General features: G+C 36.0%; 1 protein-coding gene across 1 annotated transcript in view; it reads right to left on the minus strand.

Moving 5' to 3' along the window:
- CSMD3 (CUB and Sushi multiple domains 3) overlaps nucleotides 1-25691 on the minus strand; it is a 646074-nt gene that overhangs the window by 485683 nt on the left and 134700 nt on the right. Inside the window, exon 3 of the mRNA XM_087931634.1 lies at nucleotides 7141-7253. Coding sequence (XP_087787760.1) covers nucleotides 7141-7253 — 113 coding nt within the window. The remainder of the gene's footprint in view (nucleotides 1-7140; nucleotides 7254-25691) is intronic.

Consider the following 25691-nt stretch of genomic DNA (forward strand, 5'->3'; position numbering starts at 1 on the left):
TTTGTAATTAAATATGAGTTTTGTAAACAGATTTAAAACATGGGGTGAAATTCAAGTACCTAATTTATAATTGTTCCTTGGCTCAATTTTTTCCCTCCCTCCTTTTCAATACTAATGAAATGGAAATCTCTTCAGTGCTGGTTACCTAACTAATTACAATTCTTAAAAGTTCAGTAAGAACAAATGAACATATTGTCCTACACAAATCAGAGAAGTTTCAGAAAGGATCCTGTGATGTCCTGGAAGCTATTATTTTACTTTCCTTCTGAACAGTGGTATCTCTACTGCATAGGCACAGCAGACTAAGCTAAATCACATGTAATTGGTCTTGAGCTGGAAAAGATAGACCTAAGGGAAACCACTCCAGAACTAATCATATTGGAACAGGCCTGTAAAAAATAAAGTATAATTGATTAAAATTCTAAGTATAGGTGGATTAGTTGCCATGTTTCAGCAGTGTGTACCTTATGGTAATCACCTGTTGTCAGACATAATCACTTTACAAGAAGTTGTCAAGTAGGTGAGTCATTTAGTTTGAATCATATTATCTCTTCTTGTCATTCTTTCAGGTAGCATGTATGGTGCTTTTTAGAAGGACTTCCAATTTATGATTATTTTTGGCCTTTGTTTCAAGAAGGCTATATGTCATAAAATATCCAACTGTACTTCAATATTGTTCAACATCACAGCACAGAACAGACACTGTGAGTAAGTGCCTTTCTTACTTACTCTGAGTCCTTGTTTCCAGAATGACTGCAGTTTGTGACTGGGATTAAAGAAATCAATTTTTTTTTGCAGCATTTGCTTTTCTAACCTTAGCTTTGTTAATAAATGCCATGACAAAAACTTTCAAATAAGTACTTCCTGTTAATACACATATCTGAGAATTGGCCTTGAGAGAAAGGCTGTGTAACTGAATGCCTATGATACTGGTGATTTCTTTAAAAAAAAAAAACAGAATAGCACTAATACAACTCAGGTGTATATGGAAGATAACACCGTATATTATCAAACCTTTATTTGCACTATTTTTTAAAGTAGCAACAACTATGCAAAAGAAAGTAAAGATAGTAGCAATAGTAACAGATGCCTTGAGTGCAATTCCAAAACATATGCATTACTCTATGTTGATAAAAATCACTATCAGTCAATTGCAAAAGGCAACTTTACTTCAAACAGTTTATATCCTGAAAAAATACCCTGAACGTAATCAAACATTTTCATATTTCAGGTTCTTGAGAAGGACTTGATTGCTGGATAAAAATGTTTAAATATTTAGTTGACTGGCCAATTAACTATTATATATAATACACAAATTGCTAGCATGATGTCATGCTCTTATTGTAGTTTCTGGTATCATAATGAGCAGCCACAGTACCTTTAAATTCTGTGAAGGAAATTGGGAAATAGAGTTAATCTTAGGATACTAGGTTTGGTTTCTCCTAACATGGTGCTTTGTGCCAACCAGAAAACTCATTTTGTCTGCCTCAGCTTGAACCTCTAAGCAAGAATGATCCTTAATTACATTTGTTGAGAAAGGTATAGTTTACTAGAAGTCAAGTGAATTACAATAGTGCATAGCCAGAACTGAAGATCACATGCCAAAATCTCCAAATCTAACGTTTTCCTCCCTTAGTTGCCCCCGATCATTGCCATCACCAACCCCATGTCCAATCAAGTTCAAACATGACGTTTTTAGAAGTCATTTCAGGCATAGGTTTGGTATGCAACCACATTCTGTTCCCAGCCAGTTGACTTTGAAGCCCATCTCAGAGAATTACAGTGAGCATCCTCTCCTTCCATCCAGCCCCTAGATTTCATGGGTAGCTGAATTGTTGTGAAGCACAAGCGTGAGATGGAAACTGACACATTTTAACACATAACCACAGACCATTGTGACCATAACAGTTTTCCAAAATGTTTAGAACACCCCTATTTTTAGAAATGGACCATTCTAGTTCTGCTGCATGCGTGTGAATAGCAATGCAAAAATCCTTATCTGCTATGTTACTTCGGGGGGAGTAACACAGCTGAGGAGTGGCAATCCACTCTTCTGTGCTGATCAGCTGGGACAATAAAAGTCAGTACAATGCAGGGATGGGTGGGCAGGCCCACATAATCATTGGAGTGATATGATTCGCTCCCAGCTGATCTTTGGAGCTAGGGGTTCACCCAAACAAGTCCAAAACAGCACAATCCCTGGTTAAGACTATTTGATAAGACTGTTTTGAGTTATGGTTTACTAAATTGTATATGGCTGTGGACAACTTCAAGTCGATTTAGACTCCTGGTGACTGCCTGGACTAGTCCCTGCCATTTCCTTGGCAACAATTCAGAAGTGGCTTGCCACTGCCTACTTCCTAGGGCTGAGGGAGAGTGACTGGTCCAAAGTCATTCAGCTGGCTTTGTGCCTAAGGCAGGACTGCATTTCACCTACTCTGGGTGTTTACCAGGGATGGGATTCTACCAGTTCACACCTTTTCACTAGAACCGGTTGTTAACATTCTAAGCAGTTTGGAGAACTGGTTGTTAGAAGGAATTACTGGACTAACCCTGTAAGGAAGGCAGGAAGGAAACATTCTGATGTTGCTTACAGAAACTGCCTCTCCCTTAACCCTTATTACATTCTTGGAAGGACTAGACTTCCTGTCTCAGGAACGTCTCTGGAGTTTTTTTCCCCTCCTTTGCTGGTACTTTGCTTGTGTGGAGTGACCATTTAAAGTTGCAACGGCACTGAAAAAAGTGATCATTTTTCACACTTATGACTGTTGCAACATCCCCACAGTCATGAGAGGCAAGGTGAGGAGATGCGTGCCTCGATGTGAGTGATATTGAGTTGGCCATGCCCAGCCAATAACATGACCACCAAGCCATGTCCACCCAGTCACATGACCACCAAGCCATGCCCGCCACCTAAGCCACGCCCACAGAACCAGTTGTTAAAAAATTTGAATCCCACCCCTAGTATTTACCATAGTGCTTTACCACTACACCAAATTGGTTTTATTTACACACACATTTTTTATTTTATTTTGAGGAACTTGAAAATTGTTTCAAACTGTTTTAATTTTTTAAAACTATTATTCGGCTTTCAAAATATTGGAAAGTTGATTTTGTACATGGGTTTTTACAACTTTTGTCATGGAGGATGGCACAGGATTCTAAATTTCACTGCTGCACATCCCCCATTGAAGCTACCTTAGGTGGGTCATCACATTTCTATGTTAAAACAACAATAATCAAAACAGACCAATTTTGTTTTGGACTATCACTGAGCAACGTAGAACAATGCACTGCAAAAATTATTGCTGCAATTCTCAGCTATTAGCTGGGAATCCTAATTATCTTTCTAATTAATATCCCATTCTGTGAAGATTAATGAAGTGAATATTGGAACCTTAAGAGCACTATCAGACAATTTTGCCCTGTGTAGTAATGATTCTAAAGTTCATATTCATCTTGTATTACAGACTTAGCCAGTTCTGAATGCTTGGTTTCACTGCAAATCAAGGGGCATTCTTGTTAAAATCTTACTGTGGTTAAGAAACTGAATTGCCTGCTTGCCTGGCATGTTAAATTTAGTGAGTTAACCTTTTCCAAAACATCTGGACCTTAGGGACCCTAGGAAATTACACAGATCAGAGGGTTTTTTCCCCCTGAATTTAGAAATATCTAGTATTTAATGGTTTTCAAGTAGAACCTACAGTGTTGCCACTGCTTTTAGGAGACCAGTCTCTAAAGTTTTGAACTCCATGACTAGGATCTTCTATCTGTCTGTCTGTGTATTGAATTTATTTGCAGTCCATCTCATAACGAAATGATTCCAGGTGGCTTACAACATTAAAACATTAAAATCCTAACAAATAAATATCTCTAAAACAATAAAAATAAAAATTCCCCATCAAAATAAAAAATATAGTTAAAAGATGGGGAGGGAACAGGATGTGTGGGAGAGAAATGGGATTGCCTCTTAATTTATCAACCACTTGCAGTGTGATGCTCCCCTATTGGGTCCCAAGCCATCTGCCAGACCAAGTCTTCAGGCTTCTGCAGAAGGTCCGAAGGTGGATGCCAATCTCATTTCAGGGAATAAGCTGTTCCAAAGGGCAGGAGCTACAGCTTTCTCCTGGACCCCACCAGCCAGATTTCCTTAATCAACAGGGCCCAGAGCCTGCCTCCTGTGCCAATGTGGATGGGGCAGGCCAGTCCCAGTGGGATGAGATTGTTCCTCAATTAACATGGAACCATGCCTTGCACAGCTTTAAAGATAATAACCTATAGCTTGAATTGCATCCAGAAGCAGACTGGCACCCAGTGTAGCATATGGACCAGTGGTATGGTACTGACCATCTTAAGAACTCGAAGAACTGCCCAAGCTGCCACATTCCACACCAGTTGAAGCTTCCAAATGTTCTTCAGGAATAGCCCCATGTAGAGTGAAGTAGTCCAGATGTGACATAATACATTTTGGATTACTCTTTCATTCTGGGCTTCAATGACTAAGTGCCTTTCTTTAATAAATTTAATAACTCAATGAAATGAAGAAGATAGAGAGAGTCAAGGAAGAGGCCACAAGATAGAAGATCTTTATCTATTGCTTGAGTCTCAAGAGGATTCAAATTCATTTGGAAAAAAATGGATGGAATTAGCCCAGCTGGAAAATAATGGCATTTAAAAAGTAATTAAAGATTAATAACCATGCTCCGACCTCAATTCTCATTTGACCAGCTTCAAACTCAGAATTGTATTAGATGTACATTTGGAGCTTAGAACAGTGCTCTAATGAACTTGGTTTATACAATTTCCATCTGTGCATAATTTGGATATGGGCCTAGCTGGGAGCAGCTGAGCCAGAGGTTTTGGCTGAGAATAATTTGAAAGCTGTAGGGATTGATTCTCTTTTTGAATGGGAGAATCCTAAGATGTCTGAAAAACCTATTTTTGAGCTTGTGCTACCATATTGATGTTGCTTTCTCTGACCCTGAATCTTAGAAGACAGCACCTAAATATTTGAAACCCCTCACGTACTCAATTTCTAATCCTTCTATAATCCAGAAAGGCTCCATTTTATAAGTGAAGAACATTATTTATTCTTAATTTCATCACATTTTTTCCAGGGGCTCAATATGGAATTTATCCCATTTTCATTTTACAGTCACTGTGCATTGCTAGCTGGAAAAATAAATTTAATTTCTCTTATCCAAGCAACATGGCTGCCATCTTGGTTCTAATACTTATCTGGTTATATCATGAAGGAATTGTTTTGCAGGAGATAAATAAGGAGAAATGGAGCCCTTCTCAGAACCAAGGCAACAGAAAGCGAGAAATAGAATGTTATTGGTAGTCTTTGAGGTTGGTTGCTTTTTTGCAGACATTTCATTATCCAAACTAGGGTAACATCATTAACACTAGCGCTGATCACAAGCACTAGTACTGATTATGTTACTTAGTTCAGAGATCCCTCATTTCAATTCTGAGTTGCAATATTTTCCCTTCAATTGAATATTCTTCAGCTTATTTTAATTATAAATCAATTTCCTTTCTTGGTAATGCTTGGATTGGAAAAGAAAATCATTCTAGCTTCTTGTTGCCACCCTGATAGAACTCTATGTGCTGTCACAATAAAAGGATGCCAAAACTGGAAGCTGGCATGGAAAATGGCCCAATTTACATTGATTGCTCTAGAGTATAATTATCTCTTAAATATCTCTCTGTAATTTAATCAAATATTAGTGAATCCTGAAACACCAGTGATGAAAAAATTCACAAAGGCTCATGCCATAACACTCAAATAGGGTCAAGTACAATACTGAACTCAAAGATAATCAGAGAGATGGAAGGAAACCAAAGGTAATAAAACAGCATTTTCCATTGAAAAGAGTGGCAATATAGAACTTGCAAGGAAATAAATGAGGGAAAAACACATTTCAAGGAACAAGGAGGTTCCCTAGCCCACCACAATTTCAACCATCCAGACTGATATCACATCAGATATTCTAACATTTTGTCCTTTTTATTATTGGCTCCAAGTGAAGCAAACAGTGACTGACCTGAGCTGAAATGCTCATTCATTAAAGAGAGGGGTGGGAAATCATTCCATCCTAAAATAGCCTAAGCAGCATTATAGTATCATCTGAGAGTCTCAGGTTACTATGAAGAAAGTAGAACATAGAACATCATTAGAGTTTAAAGGGACCTTGAAGATCTTCTAGTCCTACTCCATCCACAAGCCAGAGACCCTACCATTTCAGACAAATGGCTGTCTAGTCTCTTCTTAAAAGCCTCCAGTGATGGCAAACCCACATCTTTTGAAGGCAAGCTGTTCACTGGCTGATTGTTCTCATTGTCAGGAAATTTCTCCTTAGTTCTAGGTTGGTTCTTTCCTTAGTTAGTTTCCATCCGTTGCTTCTTATCTAGCCTTCTGGTACTTTGGAAAATACGTTGAGCCCCTCTTCTTTGTGGCAGCCTCTCAAATACTGGAACACTGTTATTATGTCACTCATAGGCTTTCTTTTCACTAGACTAGACATACCCAACTGTTCTTCATATGCTTTAGCCTCCACCCTCTAATAAACTTTGCTGCTCTTCTCTGTACTCTTTCCAGAGTATCAACATCATTTGAATATTTTTAATTATACACTATATGTATATCAACCTGTTAGAAACAATGGTCTTTCTTTAGTACTTTTTACAACCATGTTGCATTCCTTGGATTAGTTTCATTGATTTTCACTCTCGGTTGCCTCTAATTGCTATAAATCAGTTTGATCAAACAGTAGAACATGATTATCCCATTCACAGTATGATCTCTGTGATTCTCATATAAGGAAGATGAAGAAACATAAGCACCAAGGGCTAGACTAATGTGGGATAATTAAAAAGAAAAAAGAAAACAGCTGGTTATCACGTAAGCACATGTAAGTAGTAATACATAGAATTAATATGCTCTTATTGTAGGATATCAGACTGTGCAGCATCAATTGTATGATTGTAATATAAATTGTTGCCTTTGTTTTCTTTTATTATAATTTGCCCTCCTTTGTCCACCCTTATGGTTCATAAATGACTTGTTTTCCAAAATTGAATGTTGACATAAGCTATTGCAGTTCTAACATACATATTCATAATATATTACTTTACCTTCATAATATACTTTAAATCCATGAGCACTCACTGCAAAGTCACTGGTTAATCGTAATGAAAATACAGATTTTGTGGAGGTCACAGGTGGAGGAAGATGAAATCCTGTTAACCTGAAAGCAAGCAAACAAACAAATCCTGATTATTACTTTAATTTATTATTTTTCACTCAGATAAAGTAAGCTGGACTCTGGCTGAAATAATTTTGAGGTTATTTTCTCTGTCATGTTGCTTAAGGAATGGCATGCCCTCTTCAAAACCCATTAAGATCAATGCATAAGATGAAACTCCACAATACCTTAGGGCACAATTAAGTGATTTCCACCCAAAAGCTGGAATTTATCTGAAAGAGTCAGAGCAGCCAAACAACTAGCGTTAAAAATTAATTTTAGCCAATAACTAACATATAATTTGCACTCGAGATTTATTTAGTATCATTCCAGACTCAGCCTGAAGGATGGAATTTAGGGGAATCTTAACATAAGATTCCCCTAAATATATATCCCTTACAAATCCTAGTTGAATAAGATCTAACAGCTATATTCTCATCGTACTACATGTTTGAAACTTATATAAGATAATTGTGCTATAGGTTTTGGTCTCAACTACTTTGAGTGCACCTGGCATAGAATTATCTTCTTTCATGCAGAAAACCTTTAAGATGGCAGCTACAGTTTTTTAAATTTATCTTTTTGGGACTGGGTATTCTAAATTTCTAATTCATGAAAAAATAATTTAAAGTTTTTTTATTTAAAAAAAATAAAAACTCAAAGGTAAAACGCTCCATTGACTTCACCACTGAATCCCATTTCTTTATTTTGCATTAATAAAAAGGTACTGAAGCTGAAGCTTAAATACTTTGGCCACCTAATGAAAAGAGAGGACTCCTTGGAAAAGACCCTGGGGGTTGGGAAAGATTGATGGCTAAAGGAAAAGGGGATGGAAGAGAATGAGATGATCAGATAGCATCATCAACACAATGAACATGAATTTGGGCAAACTCCGGGAGAATGGAGAACGGGGGAGCCTGGCATGCTATGATCCATGGGATCGCAAAGAGTCGGACAATACTTAGTGACTGAACAATAACAAAAATCCCTTGAATGTAGAACCTATCCTCGAATTAGAATATTTTAGAGGTAGGATATCCCACTATTCTAGGGTTCCCTAATAGCACTTAGACTTATATACCACTTCACAGTGCTTTATAGTCCTCTATAAGTGGTTTACAGAGTCAGCATATTGCCTCCAACAATTTGGGTCCTCAGAAGGATGAGAGGCTGAGTCAACCTTGAACCTAATCCTAATTTGCAAGAAGAAAAGATAGAATATTAACACATTAATAATGCCCAAACAAATATTTATCTTAACCTAAAATGATATTTTTTTTCCTACATGAAAGGTGAAGTGTTGAGAGAAGATTTTTGCTTTCCTTTTGGTACATGCAGCAGCAAAAAGGATGCATAAATCAGATCAAGCCCAAAAACACATAATGAAATGAAAATTGAGTCCAATCCTTTACTTGTTTTACCTCTCTACTTGCTAATCTAAAGCTATAATGTTCTAATTCAACTAGATCAGGACTGTCAAATTCCTGGCCCGCAGGCTGGATGTGCCATATGCTGGCCACTCCCATGCCTGGTTTAGCAAAGGGGAAAAATGTCCCAACATATCATGTGATACTGTCATGATGATGTGAGTTTGAAACCCCTGTAGTAGATAGATCCTGAGAGATTCGAGGGTGCAACTACTCTGAACTTTTTCCCTGTACCTCATCCATTTTGGGAATGTGCAGTCTATTAATCTGGACTTTTCTCTGGAATATATTGTCACCTCCCTGGGAAACTGTGGTGCTGCCAAGACTACTGCTTTTCCAGGTACACATTCAGAGGTGGTATTCAGCCATTTGGACTGGTTCTCGAGTACCAGTAGCAGAAATTTTGAGTAGTTCGAAGACCTGGCAAATACGGTTTGGCTGGCTGGCCCCACCCACCCTCCTCTGCCCTTTCCTGTCCTCTAACCCCCTGTGTTTTAGCATAGCTGATTTGCACAGCAGAGTGGTTTGCCATGCCTCAGCTGAGGTAAAAAAAACAGATCACCTCATTAGCGCTGACACAGCGGGCAGTTTTTGAGTGCTGAGCATGTGTGCAAAGCACACTCTCATAGAACTGGTAGGAAAAAATGTGGAAGCCCACCGCTGTACACATTCCATCACACATAGTGAACATCTCCAGTACATCAAATCTGCTTTTCCAAGTTCTTTGAATGTAGTAATCATATATTTTCAGATTGTTCTGTGAAGAATATACATTATAAACAAGGGCCATTCTTCTTATTCACGGCACTCTTCCTCCTTGTACATGAATAAAATGTACAAGTAAATGAACAGTAGCTTCAAACAAATAATTATGCATACTAGGTATGCATGTTGCAATTTATCGTGAATTTGTCAGGGAGAAAATATTTGTGAAATGTTATTTTGCTTTCCCAAGTGCATTTGAAATAGAGGACAGGAAATAATGGCTACAAGAAAAGCCATCTTGTATTCTCAAAAATATATGACTGTACCACTTTCTATCTCATAAAATTATTCCAGATGATTTGCTTCATGAGTTAAATGTAATAAAAGTTAGATTTCCATCTGTTCTGCATTTTCTCCAATACCCCTGACTTGTTTTAATTTTAGCATTGACTGATGAATAGGTTAATACAGAGCAATGATCATTCTTTGCAACAGCTTCTATTCACGCTGGATATAATGGAAATTAAGTAGGCATAATTCAAAATTAAAATAGAAAGAAAGGTTGATATTTGGCAATGAGAGACAAAGTTTCCCCTGTGCTAAACAGCAATTTAATGAGTTAAGTATATTGTATTTTTGAGCTACATTTTTAAATTAAAAATTGTTATTTATCTTTCAGGCCTAGAACTTCAGTTGATTTTTTTTTCTTCAGAGGCATTCCCTAAATCTTATCTTATATATGAGATCAGTATGGTACAATAGTTCTCTTCCTAGGATTGCAGACCAAGATTTAAGTCCACAGAAACTCACTTAAAAACTTTGAGGTAGTTCTTCAGCCAAATTTATCTTATAGGGTTGCTGTGGGATGGGTAATCCCATGTAAATAGAATAGGACTTTAACAGAATAACAGAACAAAATAACAGAGTTAGAAGGAACCTTGGAGGTCTTCTACTCCAACTCCCCTGCTCAAAGAGGAGACCCTACTACACCATTTCAGACAAATGACTGACAATCTCTTCTTAAAAGCCTCCGCTGATGGAGTACTCACAACTTCTGGAGAAAAACCATCCCATTGATTAAATGTTTTTATTTCCAGCAAAATTTCTCCTTGGTTCAGAAAATGGCTCCTTAGTGCTAGGCTAAATCTCTCTTTGTTAAATTTCTAGCTGTTATTTCTTGCCATGCCTGATATGCTTTGGAGAAAAGGTTGAGCCCTCCCCTTCTTTGCCAAAGACCCTCAAATATTTGGAATCCTGCTATCATGTCATCCTGAGTCCTTCTTTTCATCTGACTAGGCATGCTCAGTTCTTGCAACCTTTCTTCATATGTTTAAGCCTCTAGTTCCTTAATCATCTTTCATGTTATGGTTCACTTATGTTTCACTTGGTGACTAGTGCAAAAATCAAAAATAAATAGAGCAAAGTATATAGATACACCTAACCAAATTAATAACTATTTTTTCTAAACTAAAATAAAAATATGGGGGAGGGGGTATTTTTAGCATAGCAATGAATATTTAGATCACTTGTATTCTGTTTGATGAATGGCTGGCTGAAGAATTTTAGGAGTTGAAATCCATACATCATAAAGTTGCCAGGTTTAAGAAACACCAGTAAAATCTGCCTGTGCCACTCTGAGTTGGACAACATAATTAAAATAAATAAATCAAAGTAACACCACTTTTGACAGTGCAAATGAATGAACACAAATGGAAGCAATATATTTATATTCTTCATAATGACACTCCAATATCGTTATGTAGATTTGTATCTTTTGAAATTTTAGATCATCTTTCAAAAGATGATCTTACGGTAACAATAGCTACTTAGACTTATATAGTATACTACTCCATAGTGCTTTACATCACTCTCTGGGTCATCAGCATATTGCCTCGAATAATCTAGATCCTCATTTTACCAATTTCAGAAGGATGGAAGACTAAGTTAATCTTGAACTCTATCAGGATCGATCTCCAGGCTGTGGGCAGAGTTTGTCTGCAATAATGCAGTTTAATCATTGCTCCACCAGGTAGAACATAATACAATAATATATTTTAGAGATGATAGTGTGCATATTAGATAGACTAAGATAGTTGATCTTTGGAATTTACTATTTAAGACTATGCAGGATATTATATAGTTCAGTGGTTCCCCACTTTTCTTCACCGTGGACCCCTTTAAATATATTTTATGGCCATGGACCCACAAGATTTAACTCACAATTTAAATCATAACATTTCTTCAAGTCTTTGTGGACCCCCTGTGAGGACATTACAGCTGCCTCCCCCCCCAAGGATCCATGGACCACAGGGTGAGAACCATTTGTATAGTTTGAATGAGTCGATGTTCTATTTTTTACTGTTGAATTGCCTTAATTGGGGTATTTTTTTTCAATTTTAGTAGATGTTTTCACCTGATTTTATCCCTTCCCTATGAGTTTCTTTCTACATAAGTATATTCAAATACTACTAAGCAAAAAAAAAAGTGTTCAAGTTCACTACTATCAATACTTCATCCATATAGGAAAACATTCTAGATTAACACAATGTTTATATGTTTACAAAGCTTTAAAATGATAAAAGAAAGTTCTGCCCTTGAAGAAAATTATCCAGCATGTATGGCAAATAAATCCATGAATAGTAAGGTATATAGTTTGGACGGAGATTATTATTTTTAATGAGTGTTTTAGATGGATGTGCATTTAAAGAACAGCTTAACAATTTTCATTCTGAAATGATACAGCAGCTATCATCCACGTTGTGTCCTCTAAATGTGTCTAAACCTGAGAACCTGGAAAATTCTGAATGTCTCACTAATTTGGGTATGGCCGAGACTGAGACTAGCTCCTCATTATCTTTTTTTGTTATTCGTAACTACAAAATCTATATTAGTTTGGATTATCACATTCATTAATCTTCCAAAAATTCTCTTCCCCCCACCCAGAAAGCATAAAGTTTTTTCAAAAGTCAAATGCTACTATGATAGATATGCTAAATATAAAGTTTGCCAACAGAAGCTTTACTCATTTTGAGAGCTTCACTACCATGTTGTGCTATCTAAATTCGCTAGAGTCACTATCTAAAGGGTAATTGGAACAGTCATGCAGAGTCAGCATGACACACTGAACTGGTTTGGTGAACATCAAAGAGAAGAGAAATGGGAACCATCAGAAATGCTTCATAAGTTCTCTGCATGTTCCATCATATTCGAGCATGACAGAAAGCTGGTGGTCTCTTTTAAGGAAAAAAAGCTAATCTTTTTTGCTCAGAAACTTCCAATTTTGTAAAGAGCTCTAAGATAAAATGGGTTAAATTTTCTGATATCACATACAGATGAACCAATGGGGAGGTATGTGGTTAAAGGGTTTGAAATTTGGATTGTGTTATGATCTTAAAGATAGTTTTTTTTTTTAAAAAAAAGGATGATTTGATGTGTTATCAGAGAAATTATGCAGAATGTACAAAGGTACTTCAAATGCATATTGTAAATACGAACATAGGAAGGGACATTTTATTAGGCATGGTGGGCATGTAAAAAAATAGTAATCATTTTTAAATTCAAATACATACTATGATACAGAAGATTTTAAAGATCAATATTCAGCAGAAGCCAGGACTTTTGCTTTTAGGATTAATGAATAAATAGGAAAAAAGCCATTGAAGATTATTTCAACATATGAAATATATTTCAGCAAGGTTATTATATGCAGAGAGATGGATTTGACACTATCCACTATGCAGGAATGGTTGGTGAAATTGACATATCTAGCTTATATGGATAAATTAATTTCTTTGATTAGAGAAAAGACACTATCTACATTTTTAAAAGAACTTGTTATTTATGGCTTTGATGACTACACAGAATAGATTATAGAAAGAAAACCATGATGATGTAACTTTAGAGAGAGTGGGGTTTAAATATAATGGCTGTGAAAAATACTGGAAGCTATCTCTTTGTATCTGTTTTCTTTGTTTCTATTTATCTTCAGCTTTTTATTTTCTTGCACTATTTGCTTTCACTTTTTTTCTTCTTTACTTCATTAGTTTGGAATAGTTTATAACTTCTTGTTTTAAAGTTTCAATAAAAAGCACATTCAAAAATAAATGAAACGTTAAGTTTTGCACCTAGGGAGATTAAAAACACTGTCATAAGAGACAATATAACTGTCACTCCAGATGATTTCTACTCATCCTTCTACTACATTCTTGCAAAATGCATATAAAAACAAGAAGAAATATGTCCACAATCAAAGCAAAAGGAAGTTAACTTATCCCTGTGCCAAATCTCTGAAGGTTGTTGTTTTTTTTAATAAAAAAGCTGGCTTGATTTGTTCTTTTTTTGTGTGCTATGAATAAACTTCCATTGTAATGAAGATGTGTTGGAAGCAAGAATGGTTTAGCAGGATAAAAAGATAGAAAGATCTAGTGAGCAGTGTTTGTATAAACCAGATTCATTATATAGCTATACAAACCTTCCTTTTCTTATCTCATGTCTTCCATTTCTTTGATGTAATTCTTGTACCTGTTCTGTGCTTTGTATGAGTTATTTATGCTAAAAAAGGATAGTGTGATGAATATGTTCGTATGTGTATATGCTTTTTTCTGCCAAGTGGCACATGAAAGACATTCCACTGATTGAATTGAAGATGGAATTGATATTTAAAAATGATTTAACAGATGTCACTGGAATTCTATACAAATCCTTCAGTGAATCATCAGAAGATTCCTGTAGATTCAACAAAGGTTGCCTATAGCTCCTTGAAGTTCATAAGCAGGGCCTTCACTTTGATGCTTTATTAATTTATTTGAAAACAATGTTTAGTAATACTGGCAGTTTTGGTTGATTGGATTTGTAAAGCCATTATAACTGAATGATAGCCAACATGTCTTGAGAGCTTGTAGATTAAATAAGTTCTTTAAAGTATTCAGCTGAGTTGCTTAATTAGCTATTCAGTATAATCAGAAACAGACCTGTTATCAACCATTATAGATTGGGAATAAAAGTGCTGTCTGTGGCTGCAATTGGTAGCAACTGTCAATTTGTAGAAGATCTGACTATTATTTTATATATTCAACAGTATGCTATGGTGATATTATTCTTAGTGTGATGGGACAATTGACAGGAGAGAAAATGTTTTGCAAAACAAAGCTTTTTCTAATTGACTGAGAAAGTTCAAAACACTTCTTAAAAACAAATCTTCTGTGAGATGCTAACCTAAGTGTTTATTTCTTGATTACAATTATTTTGTCAGGTGCAAATAATCAGATCCAGATGTGAATCATTCAATTAGCTGCTTTACAGTGCAAGCCTGTAAACAAGATTCTTCTTAGACTGACAGCTCACACATGGATAAGATTAGATAAAGGTCAAAAGCAGTCAAAGGTGTCAGATTTTACTCTGTTGTGGCAACATGGAGATTCCAGGCTAATTCCCCATTTGACTCCTCCCCTTGGTTCAGCCAGTCTCCTTCTAGCATCTTTATATTTAGTTTTGTCCTGCTTTTAGGGTATTAGTGGTACAATGGTTAGAATGCAGTATTGCAGGCTTACTCTGCCCACAGTCTGCTGTTCAATCTTGACGAGCTTAGTGGCACACTGGTTACAATGGACTATTTCAGGCTAACTCTGCCGACAGTCTGGTATTGATCCTGATGGACTCAGCCTTCCATCCTTCCAAGGTTGGTAAAATGCAAATCCAGGATATTAGGGACAATATGATGGCATCGTAAACTGCTCAGAAAGTGCTGTAAAGAGTGGTGCTATTCTACCAGTTCGGCCTGATTCTGGAGTACCAGTAGTGCCAAAGATCAACTCAGACTGAACCAGTTCTGTCTGATGAGGTGCTGCCCACCCGTACGGGCTCCCATACTGACCTTTATTCCCTGCTTTTGAAGCACAGCTGCTTTACACAGCATAGCAAATTGTCACATTTCAGCTATTGAAGCTACAGGGAGAGTTCAGGACTTCAGGAAAGTCTCTGCCCATGCCCAAAGTGGCCCATGCTCACCAAACCACGTCCACCGAACTAGTGGTAAACTACTTTGAAACCCACCACTGGCTGTAAAGCACTATGGACAGGCATCAAACTCTAAGTCAGGGGTGTCAAAATCACATTGTCACATTGTCATCATGTGATGTATCATGACTTATTTCCCCTTCGTTAAAATGGAGGTGGGCATGGCCAGCGCATGACGCATCCAGCCTGTGGGACGTGAGTTTGACACCCCTGGTTTAAGTGTTATTGCTATTTCTATTAATTCTCCTAAAATATCTTTCAAGCACCCTAAACAATAGTAAATAAAAGTAAAAAAAGTTGAAAGACCAACAATCTTCCCATGAGGTTTTTGGTGGCAATGGACAGAGGAGGAATGTGGGCCCTGCAGTTTCCTGAGCAGGTGGCTGCTATTTGCTCAGAGTTTCATCATTGTTCATCAGGTTATATTCTGATTTGCAAAATTCCATAGTGACATAAATTTACATAACCCTAATTACATTAAATTTGTATGGAGGCTTCCTATATAGTTTTTAACAGAATGGTTTTTTTACATGTAAGAACTGTACAATGTTTGGAAAAAGTTGAAGATAAGAACAACATTTTCTTCTTGTGCAGATACTGCCCTTTCATTAAATAGTTTAATTCAAATTCCCTTCCTTGTCAACTCCAGTACTAACCACCCTATATCACTGTCTTTCAAATATTCCTTGATTGAAAACTCACTGTTGTTTTATTTGCCCTAGAATCCTGCTGGGCTGACTGATGAATGAATGTTTTCTTTATGTTTTTAACATAAAGACATTTCGATGGTAGGATGGACTAGACATAAACATTTGAACGACTATAGGTCTATAATTTTCCATGCACTAAATAATAAACAAATTATTTATGTTAATAATTACATTCAAATGTTCCAGGCAGTTTCAAAGTGAAATTTAGGAAACTTTTCTATTTTTTTTGCTCCAAAATCTTCTGAAAAGCCCAAGTGATAAATCATTTTGCAAAGCAAAGCTAATTATAAATGATTAAGCATTTCCTGACATTTCATGTATCTACCCTTGCTGAAATCAAATAAGCCAAAATTCTTCCTCATCAGTCTAATGCTGAACAGTACAGAAAATACATCTTACATCAAGTGGAAATTTTATCTCTCAGTTGGTGCATTAATTCAGGGATGATTCTGTTATGTGATTTCTTCAGGTTTTCTGTTTAGTCCTAAAAAAAAAAAATACCTCCCAGAAAAATTCTTGTTTATAGCAATAAAATGTTTTGATATCTGTCTGGTGATCTACAAAATACTATGTTTTCTCACCAGAACTTATTTTAAACCTTCTAGAATACTTGCCTTAGGGGAAGCCAGATCAAATAATATAATTAGCACACCTGTTTCCATAACATTTTCTGGGACAACATGACTGGTCAGAGAATATTTATATTCCAAGATTTTAGCCTCTACATTTTAGCCTCCAAATTAATTTCTCTTTATTTTCTCCTCTTCCCACTCTCCCACAGATGGGCATAATTTAACAAATTTGTGTAATATCACCTACCATTTTTATTTAAAAGAAATACTAAAACATTCTTGTAAAAACTTTTCTTTGCTCTGTTTAATTAAACAAAATACATAAAAATAATAAAGTTTTGCAAACATGAAGAAGGGTACCACAAACAACTTAGAATCCATGGATGCAACATGTCTATACATGTGTGATATTAAGGGGTGAAAATGTGTAATATGTTTGACGACAAGTAACTGATTTCCTAGGCAAAAGGGAGGTTACTTTTATCCTGTCCAATCAATTTTCCTCTTGTATTTTCTTTTCTGTGCAACTCTAAAAAGGAATGCAACATGGGGTTCGAGGTTCTCTTTTTTATAGGGATATCCCACTTTATCAGAGTAACCTAATAAACTGCTTTTAAATGATCTTCTGACTCGGTTGCTTATTGGGAAAATAAACCGAGGCAGAACCTAGGACCAGATTTGGCTATCACTATTCTTCAGTTGCATACTTCAGATGTTCAGCCTTCTTAAAATTCCACACCCATTTGCACCACTCAGGTGACCCTGATAAACCTCTAGGTGGCCTTAATGACTCGCTGAAAGAATACAAATGACCAGCTGTCTGCAAGGAGTATAAATCCTTCCATTCCCCATGAATGGAAGTCAGAGCTGAAGAAGCTTCTTGGATGAGAAGTGAAATGTCTTCAAAGAAAAACTAGAAAGTCCAGTTGCCTCTTGAAAAAGCACCTTTGGGTCAACCATGACCTGGATGACTGAGAATCTCCTTAGACAATGGAAAAAAGTGACATCAATCTTTGCATTCATGACCACTTCAACCATCACAGAAGCCCTATGATCACATGATAAAAATTCAGGCACTTGGAAATCTGCACATGTTTATGATGGTTGCAGCATCTCAGGGCTATGTGATCACCAATTGCTACTTTCCTAAATGGCTTCCAACAAGAAAAGTCAATGGAGGAAGTTGAATCCTCTTCAGGATCATGTGGTTCACTTAACTGCAGTGATCTGCTTAACAATCATGGCACAAAAGATCATAAAATTGGGCATAACTCACTTAATAATCACTTGGATTTGCAATGGAAATTCTGATAGGAATTGTGGTCATAAATCAAGGATTACTTCTAAGGTGGTATTTTTGATCAGACATAATGAAAGGCTACTATAATTGTTTCCCTTTCAACATATTTGTGGAAGATAAAGTTTTTACTAATGGTAAACAGGACAATATGTAATTACACAGCAGGTACTTTATACTAGATCTTTTGTCTTAAAATACAGTTCAAATAATAGTTAAATGTACAAATCTCTCAGGGGAGTGAAAGTTAGACTTTGAAAAAGCAAGATCAGAAGCAGTATTGATGTCTTTGAACTCTTCTCTGTTGGAGAAGACTCTGGAAAATATAATGGATAGCCAAGAAAACAAACAAATGGATCACTGAATAAATCAACCTAGACTTCTTACTCAAGAAACCAATGACCAGGTTCAAATTATACCACTTCATGCACATCCTGCAAAGGCTCATCTCTCCAGTGAAGGTCATAATTCTGGGAAAATTGGAAGGAACGAGAAGAAAATAAACAGCAACTAAATGAATTGACTCAGTTAAAAGTCAGTGTATCTGAAAGACCAGGTTAAGTATTGATGATCATGGAGAAATCTATCAATGTGGTCTGTAGGAGACTTGATGGAACAATAAATAATAAAAACAAGGACAAATAGGCTGAAAAACAGCTTCAATCCCAGGGCAGTAACTATATTGAATTCCATTGTATAGTGCAATATTAATGCAATATCAGGTTTTCAATTCAATTATATAGAATGTGAAGGATGTGTGTTTGTGTTTTAATTTTATAGTTACAATGTACACTGAAGGTGGCATTTAATTTCATTGGACAAGGTGCAATGACAAAAAATTAACCAAACTAAACAAAACTGTATTAAGCATGTAAACAACTACAGAATAAATCAGGAATCAAGAAAAGCACTGGCAAATTATAGGCAACCTGAAAGCCATCACTCTGCTAAACAAATAATTCCCTCAACACTGTCCAACTATTTACAAAGTGTACACTACTATTACTGTTAATCTTCTCACCACTCAATATCACCCATCCCCTCCCACTTGACTGTTTCCTAGTATGATTTGATTGTTGATTGTACCCTATGACTATCATTAAGTGTTGTACGTTATGATTCTTGATTCTTAATGAATGTACATTTTCTTTATGTATACTGAGAGCATTTACACCAAGACAAATTCCTTGTGTATCCAATCACACTTGGCCAATAAAGTATTCTATTCTATTCTATTCTATTCTATTCTATTCTATTCTATTCTTATGCAGTTTTGACTTACCATATTTCAAACACAAAGCAAAAGAAAAGCTAGAGACAGTGTAAATTACAGCATGATGTTGGAATACTTTTGATAAACCTACCAGGATGACTTTCTTATTATTTATTCTTTCCTACTAAGTCAGCACGCTAGCAATACTATCTCTGAGATACAGTCAGTAAATAGAAACAATTTAGTTTATTGTGGCACTAGTCACTTTTATTTTTCACTCTGTTGCCACTTAGGGTCAATTCAGCTTGCTGTAAATGTTCTTTTACAATGGCTCTTTTAAGCAGTTCACATGCATGGTGAGGAGGGGACATATCATAGCTTTGTACATCTATATGAACTTCCCAAGTTCATGGCACAATATAGGAGATCAGATCAGTATAAGATTCAGCAGTCCACCTGCATTTGAAAGATGAAGCTCACTCTTTTGAAGGCAGTAATATCTTGGATGGAGAGAATCATTAGTTTGAAAGAGGGGCAAAAGAATCAATCTATGTTAGAATTGAACACCTATCTTCAACAGAGGGGAAGGGCTTAGATACTATCTATCTCCAATCTATACTGCAGCTTTTGCTGCAGTTCCAAGAAGATTCCACAACCAATTGCATCCTGATTCAACTGATCCTGAGGACACAGATAGCAATAGCAATAGCACTTAGACTTATATACCATTTTACAGTGCTTTACAGCTCTCTATAAATGGTTTACAGAGTGAGCATATTTCCCCCAATAATTTGGGTCCTCATTTTACCCACCTCGGAAGGATGGAAATCTAAGTCAACCTTGAGCCTGGTGGGATTTGAACTGCCAAATTGCAGGCAGCTGGCAGGCAGCAGAAGTAGCCTGCAGTACTACACTCTGACCACTGCGCCACCATGGCTCATAAACCCCAAAGTGGCCTCAACAGCCCTCAGAGAGTGCTAACAACTGCAAGGAAATATAACCTTCCATTTTCTCTCCCACCATCCTATCAGAAGTTATCTACCATCCAGTCTTAACTGTGAGTATCTATCCTTCCATCTCCCCACCATTAGAAATGATGAAACTTCTTGAATGTGAAGTTAAATATTTTCTTCTTCTTCCTCAAGCAAAGAAACAGTCCTTTTGAAGGAAAAAAACCCACCTTTGAGACAACTATGAATTGGATCACTGAGAAGCTTTACAGATATTTATCTCATAAAACACTTTTCTATTTTGTTTAATTCTCCAGAAAGCTTTACCTGCTCAGACTTACCATTTTCACCCTAAGCAAAGTCTCTGTAGGCATAATGTTTCATTCAATTACTGTGCAAAGTTTTTTTTTATTGAGTTAGTGCAGTTAGAGGTTACCAAATTTCATCTTGGAGAAATGATTGATGTTCAGCACCATAGAACAATATCAGTATTCTACACAGAGGTGTTAATTGCATCTGTAATAGGGTAACTGCACTTAAGAGTCAGTACCAATGAGTTAACTGGAATTCAGTAGGATTCTCCAGTGCAGGTGATGTTGTAGGTGTAAAATGTGTTTTACTGAAAACCAATTGCAGGAAGCATCCTGTGGCTTCTTTAATTCTATTAAGACTTGATAAAATGTTGCTGCGACTATTGGTGTTATATATCATAATCTTTTCCCGTCACTCTTTCTTCATGTTTGTTTCTTTTTCTTAAATGGTAGAAATTGTTCCTGATTTCCTCAAGCTTTATTTCCAGGTTGCACTGAACTTACAAGGATGAACATTTAATTGCATGTCAAATGAGCATTCTGTTTCCAAACTGGTCTCCAAAGTTATTGGCCCTTAATTAAAATGCACTTTCAACTGGAAGATTAAATTAGAGCAATAGCTTTGAAAGTCCTAAGCTAAAATGATGGGAAACAGTTTTGATTTGTCATGGTAAAAAATGCTTGGAGTGAAACAGTTGACAGCCACATGAAATGATGTAAATAAACTGACAGCCCTTAATGCAGCTGTAATTATAGATTTGGCTGCAAAGATTTGGAAAAGTGAGCATTATGTAGACTGTAGCCAGCTTATGTTCAAATTTCTTGCTAATAATTCAAACATAAAAAGCTGATAATTAAAGTTAGCTTTATGGGAAGAACAGTTTTAATTATAACTAAAGCACAGAACTTAAGGGATCATGCTTTGGAAATTGTATATTAGTCAAATACAGAAGAAGCCAATGTCATTCTGCATTTAGCTTGTTGATAAACAAACAATATGAACATAGATCAAACATTTGGCAAATTTGGATGTCAGTTGATGTTATCGCTATTTGAAGACTTTCCTATAGCTCCTTGGGAATAATTATGACCTTTCGTTAATCAATCTGGGGGTTGAGAAGGGAATAATAAGGACAGCTATATAAAGGTTTAAATTTTGTAAAGCAAAGAAAACTTGAACTTCTGAAACTATAAATGAAGTATCCTAAATTAGATACTTTAGAAGAAATTAATTCATTCTATTAAGTAGTCTAAATCACCAACTAATTCTAGGCAAAGCACAATACAATAAAACAATAAATAAATAAAAATGAATACATGGCAACATAATTACATATATGTTACTATACTAGGGAAGGAAACATTAAGAAACAAGGAATAACATAAAAAAACCCTGCTCTAATCTGCTGAAAAAGATGGAAAATGTAGGACAGAATGCAATTGCTGGTAAAATCATTGTTTATGAAGGACATATTTCTAATATGATTGGAAAGCAAAAGTTGAAGAAAAAGAGTAACATGGAATTGGACCAAAAAAAAAGGCACTGGGCAAATTAAACAGTTTAGGAGATAGGTATGGCTGTAATACAAATAACTGAAGAAACACACCAAGCAAATACAACATTTAGGAATCTGCCAAACAAGAACTTTGACAAAACTTGTGAATGCTGAATTAAAAGTACTGATACAGAGATGAACTCTTACCTTAATGTAATACCTTGGCTCTCTATGATTTCCTTGACTGACTCATGTGTCTGAACCAGAGCAAGACCGTTTTTAATAACCTTCTTATTAACCTGTACCAAGATAACTTACTTTTGGCCTGTCAGTTCTACTAAGCGCTAGTAATCACAAGAGGGCCTAACCTAGTTTGGTTCTGTAGGACTTTCCAAATGTATATATGAGATAAACTCTGTGCATGACCCATCATCTGATGTAATTGCTCAGAAATATTATGATAAATTTAGGGAATAATTCATAAGATGCCTATAAAAGCATCTTATGGTGGGGGGCGGGAGCTTAGCAGGTGTGTATGTTCTTCTACTGAAATACTATCACAAGACAGTGTTCCTTTCCTGCAGACTAAATGAATTGAAGTTTAAAGGTCTCTCTCTGGTTGTCTCATTTGCCATTATGGAATGAATGAATGAACACATGAATTAATCCATGACAAACTGCATCTGGTATCACCGTTGCAAACTACCTAAGCTTCAGTGGGCTCAAAAGGTACTAACATATACATCAGTAAAGAAATTGCCTTGTTCCCTGCCAGCACCTGATTAAACAACATAAATGGAAATTCTGCACCTCAAAATCACTGGTTCAACAACATCAGAATTAAATTCATTACATAATAGGAAACAGATGTGAAGTACAGGATTCTTTCAAGTGATAATTTTATAGTAGACATGAAATACTGGTACCAAGTAAATAAGTTAAATATAGAAAATTAAAAATGATGTGCCAGCTAGATTTAAAATAGAAGACTACAGTCAGGATATGAAATCAATGTAAAAAATAGATTCAGTACATTTAAGTGAAAGAGGACCTAAGGTATTGTTGGACGAGATAGGAAACTAAAAATTGTGAAAACTAAAGCAGAAAAAAAGATGAAGAAGAAAATATTGAGTATGTTTTCCAAATATATTATCTTCATGGAGGATGAAAACCTTGGGTAAAGCAATGACTGACTGGCAAGTTTAATTTTTGAGAAAAAAGGACTAAAATTATATTTCAATTAAGAACATCAGACAATTAAAAAAAATATATCAAGAAGAGGAGAATAAGGTTCTTCATAGGATAGTGAATTCAGTTCAGAAAAAAAAGGAATGTTTACAACTAAAGTAAACCTGCTCAAAAGGAACCAAGGAAAAGATACTATAGAGGTAAAATAAGACTAAAGACTATATTTAAGCATGGCTATAACTAGTTATAATGTTGTAAACATAATATCTACCATAATGAAATGATGTGAATCCCACCCTTATGTTCTTGTGTACGGATGTCTAATAGAAGTACATAAGTCATGATACACGTTTCATCATAAATGACCATAAATATTCTTCATTGCACCCAGGATTATACTAAAAGAAAAATATTGAATCATTAGCAAAGAAAGAATATATTTGGGAATTGACTTTACTAGAAAGAAAGGATGGAAAGAACAAAATCTAATTATCAAAGGCAAAAGCAGAAATGTATTTGTGATATCAACTGAATGCTTGTTAAATTCCAGGATAAAATGAACAGATATAGGCCAACAACCATGAGAGAGGACAAGAAGCATGTTGTCCTCAGTTCTGTTTAATCTTTACAGCAAGCACCTTATAGGAATGGCTGAATTGGAAAAATGACAGTTGGGATTATAATTGCAGAATGAAGTACGAATAATACAGATGGCAGCATTTTATTAGCATTAATTAAAAAGAAGATTTAGAAAAGTTCATTAGGAAAATAAAGAAAAGGGAAAAGCAAAAATCTGGTTTTCTACTAAATATTAAGAAGGAAAAAGCTAATATTGTCAAGATTCTTAGAGAATTGACAGCTGATGATAAAAAAAATGAAGGGGGGAGATGGTTCTGTTGAGCTCAATTACAGATTAAGTCAATGTGCTGAAAAAGAAGAAGGTAATTCTAACAGGAAGGACATAGCCAACTTAGATAAACTGACAGGGGATGATATTTCTCTGACAGCAAATCTCAGAATAGTTAAAACAATGGCTTCTGCAGTGACAATGTATAACCATGAAAACTAGATATTGCAGAAGAATGAAAGAAAGAAGACAGACACTTCTGAAATAGGGATTTGGAGATAGTTACTAAGAAAATTATGGACTGGAAAAATAACCAACCAATTAGTCTTGGACCAAATAATGCCGTCATGTAAGCAGTGTATCAGCGTTCCAAAAAAAAAACCTCCCCATATTCATTCATCACTCAGAAATAAAGTTCATCCAAGTAAGAATTTATTAGAGATATCATATTGGCACATCTGGGAAAACCTGGAAACCTGAATCTGAGAGTTCTGGGTTTTCCCTTTCCCAAAAGAAAATCAAAGTTCCATCCCAGGCACCCATCAGTCCATCACATGGCCCAATCAAACATTGTCCCAACTGGAGCCATTCCTCCAGATACTTGTCTCCAGGTGCAGGGTAACTTGTCTTTGACTTCTAAGGAAGAATGTTGTTGAGTCTAATTTTCTACTCATAAAGAAATCCCCCCTCCCAAATTCCCAGGCCCTAAATGTTGCAGCCTGAAAGCTTCCAAGTAAAATATGGCTTCCACAGCTGACACAGTGGTTTATAGGAAAACAACTAACAGGCAAGTAGAAGGAGAAAACAATGGATAATATAGATAGATGGAATCCATCAAAACCCAAACAGACTTGAACAATGGGCCCTATCCAACAACATGAAATTTAATATGGACAAAAGTAAAGTTTTACGGCTAGATAGGATAGTACTCTGCATAAGTACAGAGTAGGTGAAACCTGGCTCAAAAACAGTAACTGTAAGATGTATCTTGGAATCCTTGTAGACAATCATTTAAATATGAGCCAGCAGTCTGCATCCAACACCAAAAAAGTTAAATCAATGCTTGGTTGTATAAACAGAGGCATAGCATCAAAATCATGTGAAGTATTACTACCAATTTATAGAAGTCTTAGTAAGTCCTGGAATACTGCATCCAATTTTGGTCACCACATTACAAAAAAAATGTTGAGACTTTGGAAAAAGTGCAAAGAAGAGCAACTAAGATGATTAAAGGCCCGGAGACAAAAATATATGAAGAACAATTGTAGGATAAGAAGGACTAAAGGGTGACATGATATCAATATTCCAGTATTTGAGGCACTGCCACAAAGAAGAGGGGATCAATTTTTTTTCTCCAGAGAACCTGAAAGCAAGATAAGAAACAATGGATGGAAACTAATCAAGGAGAGAAGCAACCTGGAATTAAGGAGAAACTTCCTAACAGTGAGGACAATTAATCAGTGGAACAGCTTTCAGAAGTTGTGGGTGTTTCATCACTGGAGGTTTTTAAGAAAAGACTGGACAGCCACCTGTCTGAAATGGTATAGAGTCTCCTGCTTGAACAAGGGGTTGGTCTAGAAGACCTCCAAGGTCCCTTCCAGCTCTATTCTGGTTAAATCAGGGATATCACTTTTCTGAAGATCTCTCAATTTCTTCAGGGAAAAATTAGAAGAGAAGGAATTAGAACATACGGTCGCCAGCAGTAGGCCT

This window comes from Pseudonaja textilis, chromosome 3 (genome assembly GCF_049901715.1).
Source record: "Pseudonaja textilis isolate UNSWEBS1 chromosome 3, rPseTex1.2, whole genome shotgun sequence".
NCBI classification, from domain to species: Eukaryota; Metazoa; Chordata; class Lepidosauria; order Squamata; family Elapidae; genus Pseudonaja; species Pseudonaja textilis.